This window comes from Mastomys coucha, unplaced genomic scaffold (assembly GCF_008632895.1).
Source record: "Mastomys coucha isolate ucsf_1 unplaced genomic scaffold, UCSF_Mcou_1 pScaffold18, whole genome shotgun sequence".
NCBI classification, from domain to species: Eukaryota; Metazoa; Chordata; class Mammalia; order Rodentia; family Muridae; genus Mastomys; species Mastomys coucha.
The window spans coordinates 59,119,869-59,123,926 of NW_022196900.1; the positions used below are offsets into that span (position 1 = coordinate 59,119,869).

The 4,058-nt window shown below is 39.9% G+C and overlaps 1 protein-coding gene across 5 annotated transcripts in view; it reads right to left on the reverse strand.

Annotated features, from left to right (window-relative positions):
- The window catches only part of Itgb3bp (integrin subunit beta 3 binding protein), a 57,037-nt gene that overhangs the window by 21,455 nt on the left and 31,524 nt on the right, over nt 1-4,058 (reverse strand). For all 5 annotated transcript variants that reach the window (XM_031377933.1, XM_031377934.1, XM_031377936.1 and 2 more), the window contains one exon: nt 774-853. In XM_031377933.1, the coding sequence (XP_031233793.1) occupies nt 774-848 (75 nt within the window). In that variant the 5' untranslated portion in view covers nt 849-853. The remainder of the gene's footprint in view (nt 1-773; nt 854-4,058) is intronic.

The window sequence follows — 4,058 nt, forward strand, 5'->3', positions numbered from 1 at the left end:
TGGGGGAGGGAATAAGGAGACCAAGTGTGGAGCAGAGACTGAAAGAAAGGCCATTCAGAGACTGCCCCATCTGGGAATCCATCCCATATACAGGCACCAAACCCTGATACTATTGTGGATGCCAGGAAATGCTTGCTGATAGGAGCCTGATATGGCTGTCTCCTGAGAGCCTCTGCTAGAGCCTGACAAAGATAGAGGCAGATGCTCGCAGCCAACCATTGGACTGAGTGCAGGGTCCCTGATGGAGGAGTTGGAGAAGGCACTGATGGAGCTGAGGGGATTTGCAGCCCCATGGGGGGAACAACAGTGTCATCTGGCCAGACCCCCAGAGCTCCCAGGCACTGGACCACTAACGAAAGAGTACACGTGGAGGGACCCATTGCTCTAGCTGCATATGTGGCAGAAGATGGCCTTGTTGGACATCAGTGGGAGGAGTGGCCCTTGGGCCTGAGGTGTTCAATGCCACAGTGTAGGGGAATGCAAGGGTGGGAAGGCAGGAGTAGGTGGGTGGATTGGGGAGCACCCTCATAGAGGCAAGGGGAGGTGGGATGGGATAGGGGGTTTCTGGAGGGGAGACCTGGAAAGGGATAACATTTGAAATGTAAAGAAAATATGCAAAAAAAAAAAAAAAGAAAGAAAGAAGAGAAATAACTTAAATATATATCCTGTAAACTCTTGACTGCAGTGACTTCCTAAATATAGGATTTTTACTTTCCTTTTTCAAAACAGATAGTGGATGTATGAAAATTATATATAAGAAAAAAAGTGCAAACCTGTATACTACTTAAATTTTTCATTATCTCCATGGTTTTCTCTGATGATCTCTCAATTTTAGATAGCAACATCATGAATCTAGGAATAAAAAACAAATATAATTACCAAGAATAAGCATGTGAGTGTTTCAGGTTACAGAGCTGTACTTCTATTCCAAGAGACAGATTTGGTTCCCTAGCCCTTTCCGTGTTAAAGGGGCCGTGTATGTAAGTGTGCCCTGTCATTTTGCCATCCCTAGATAGACACAATTCATGTTATCAACCACCCTCCAAAGACCCGCTCTTCTCCTCTTTCATTCCCACCTAGGAGTGAGCGGGAAGAGATACATGTCTTTTCCTCTCCATACATGCCTTCTTGAGTTAATATTCCAAAGCTCACTTACCATGGTTTTAGGCTTAAAAATAATAATGGCTTGCGGAGCTGGCAAGATGGCTCAGCGGGTAAGAGCACCGACTGCTCTTCCGAAAGTCCTGAGTTCGGATCCCAGCAACCACATGGTGGCTCACAACCACCTGTAATGAGATCTGACGCCCTCTTCTGGTGCTGAAGAGAGCTACAATGTATTATGCCGGAGCGAGCGGGGCATGAGCAAGCGGGCTGGAGCAAGCCGACCCGGAGCGAGTGGGCCATCCTGAGTTCAATTCCCAGCAGCCACATGATGGCGCATGGTCATCTGTACAGCTATAGTGTACCTATACACATAAAATAAATAAATAAGTCTTTAAAAAAAAATAATAGCTTGCATAGTTTAGTGTGAAGAAAATAAAAAGCAGTCTCTTAAATTTAAACTTTGTTTTTTTGTTAAGTATAAATCAGTGGTTATCAACCTATGGGTTATAATTCCTTAGATATTTACATTACAATTCACAACAGCAGTAAAATTACAGCTATAGAGTAGCAATGAAAACAATCTTATGTTGGTCACCACAGCATGAAGAACTGCATTAAAGGGTCACACATTAAGGTTGAGAACCCGTGATTTAAATCACGCTTTCTTAACGTAACAAGCTTTTTTGAGAATAGGAGAGTTTTTGTTTTTCAGAAAGGGTACCAAAATGTAACTTTGGTTGGCTTGGAAATGGCTTTGTAAATCAGGCTGGCATCAAATATGGAGCAATTCTCTTTCCTCTACTTCTAGAGTGCTGGAACCCTGGGCACCAACCACTACAGCTGTTTAACTTCTGGGGAATGCATATATCTTAAATGTGTAATTTTAAGTGCTGAATGATATAATATCAAATAAACAAGCCAAAGATGATTTCATCATTTCTTCATTGTTGCAGTTGTTTCAGGTTATTTTCTAATTTTAAATTTCCCCACTCTCTAATAATACATATCAACAAAGTATAACAGACATGTAACAAACACACACATACCTTTCTAGTAGCTGCATTAAAATGAAAATAATAGTTAAATTTAAGTGCAGATAGATAATCTACTTATTTAGTGAAGGGGCAGCCATTTTTTTGCAACATGAAGGGAAGAGTGTGTGGGAAGGGTCGAGCCCTGAGGTGTGGTACCTTAAAGCCTCGAAGGGTCTCCTCATAAACGTCAGAATATTCTAGAAACAGGTACCTCCTTTTTTCCATGCCCTTTTTCATATATGATATTTTCCACAAAAGAAAAAACAATGGAGGAATATTGCTACAATATTTTAAGATCATTAAAAACTAATTCATAAATGTGTTCCATTTCACTTGCGATTTAAAGAAAAAAATCAAGTTTTTATAATGGGTTTCCAAATTAGGAAAAGACAAGAATTTAAAAAATTTAAAGTGGAAAAATATTTAATATGCATTATTTTTAGTATTTCAAAGTAGCACCATTTAAATTTAATAATTTTAATACTAACTGGTATGTGGTTTTAAGAAATGTATGAGTTGCCAGGCGGTGGTGGCACACGTCTTTAATCCCAGCACTTGGGAGGCAGAGGCAGGTGGATTTCTGAGTTCGAGGCCAGCCTGGTCTACAGAGTGGGTTCCAGGACAGCCAGGACTACACAGAGAAACACTGTCTTGAAAAAACCAAAAAGAAAAAAAAAAAAAGAAAAGGAAAAAAAGAAATTTATCAGTTAATTAATGAATTTATTGAATTAATGAATTAAATAAACATAAACAAAATCCCAAATAACCCATAATGGAGGTTTTGGGGCTTCCTTGCTACCGGAAAACAAACTGCCAAGGGATATACTGTTAAGAATGTAATGGCTTCAGAAGAAGGAAGAGGTAGGCAGTAAAGTACAGGAAATGAAGGCAGTTTAAGCCAGCTTGGGCAGTCATCTGTGGTCGGGCTTGCTTATATGCTATCACCTTTGTCAACCCTTTCCTCTCCTACTGTGCACTGCTAGTTCTAACTGCTTCATTTTACAGTTGTATCAGAGATCCACCCAGCTTAGCACCCATCTACTTTCAAATACACTGGTATCAGTGATCTAGGTTGTTAAGGGCTACTTGCTTTTACTGCATCCTCCTACATAGTTTCAGATCTTTGCTATTTACATTATGTTGCCTATTTTAATGGTTAAATACTTAACACCTAGTCAAGATTGGCTTCATAAAGGAACTAGGATTATTAATTAGAAAAAGACTGGGGGTAGGAGAGGCAGAAGGTAGCTGTGGGCATGAACCCACATGGCATTTACCAGCCACAAAGAGCTGTGATTTCACAAGGTTAGAAATATTGGGATAAAGCTTTTATCATTATCAATTGGCTCTGAAATTATTGTTTTGGCATCTTGTAAATTGTGATTTTATTGATACATAAATCTGATTGGCTAACTAAAAGCTTAAAGAGTTTTAATTTTACTGGGTAATTAGGTATTGAGATGCCTGCTAACAGTCTGATGGCTTCAATCCCTGTTCAATCTCTAAGACCCTCATGATGGAAGGAGAGAACCAAGTCCTGGAGGAGATCCCCTGACCTTCAAATGCACACTGGCAAATGCTTTCCCCTAATGCAGTCACATACACAAGGAAACAGACATGGACACACAGACACATGCACACACTCAATAGATAAATGTAATAAAGAATTTTAAAGAGCAGTGCTTTTCTTTTTTTTTAATAAGATTTATTTATTTATTATATATAAGTACACTGTAGCTGACTTTAGATGCCCCAGCAGAGAGAGGGAGTCAGATCTCATTATGGGTGGTTGTGAGCCACCATGTGGTTGCTGGGATTTGAACTCAAGGACCTTTGGAAGAGCAGTCAGTGTTCTTACCCGCTAAGCCATCTCACCAGCCCCAAGAGCAGTGCTTTTCAAATATAGTATTTGACCAATAC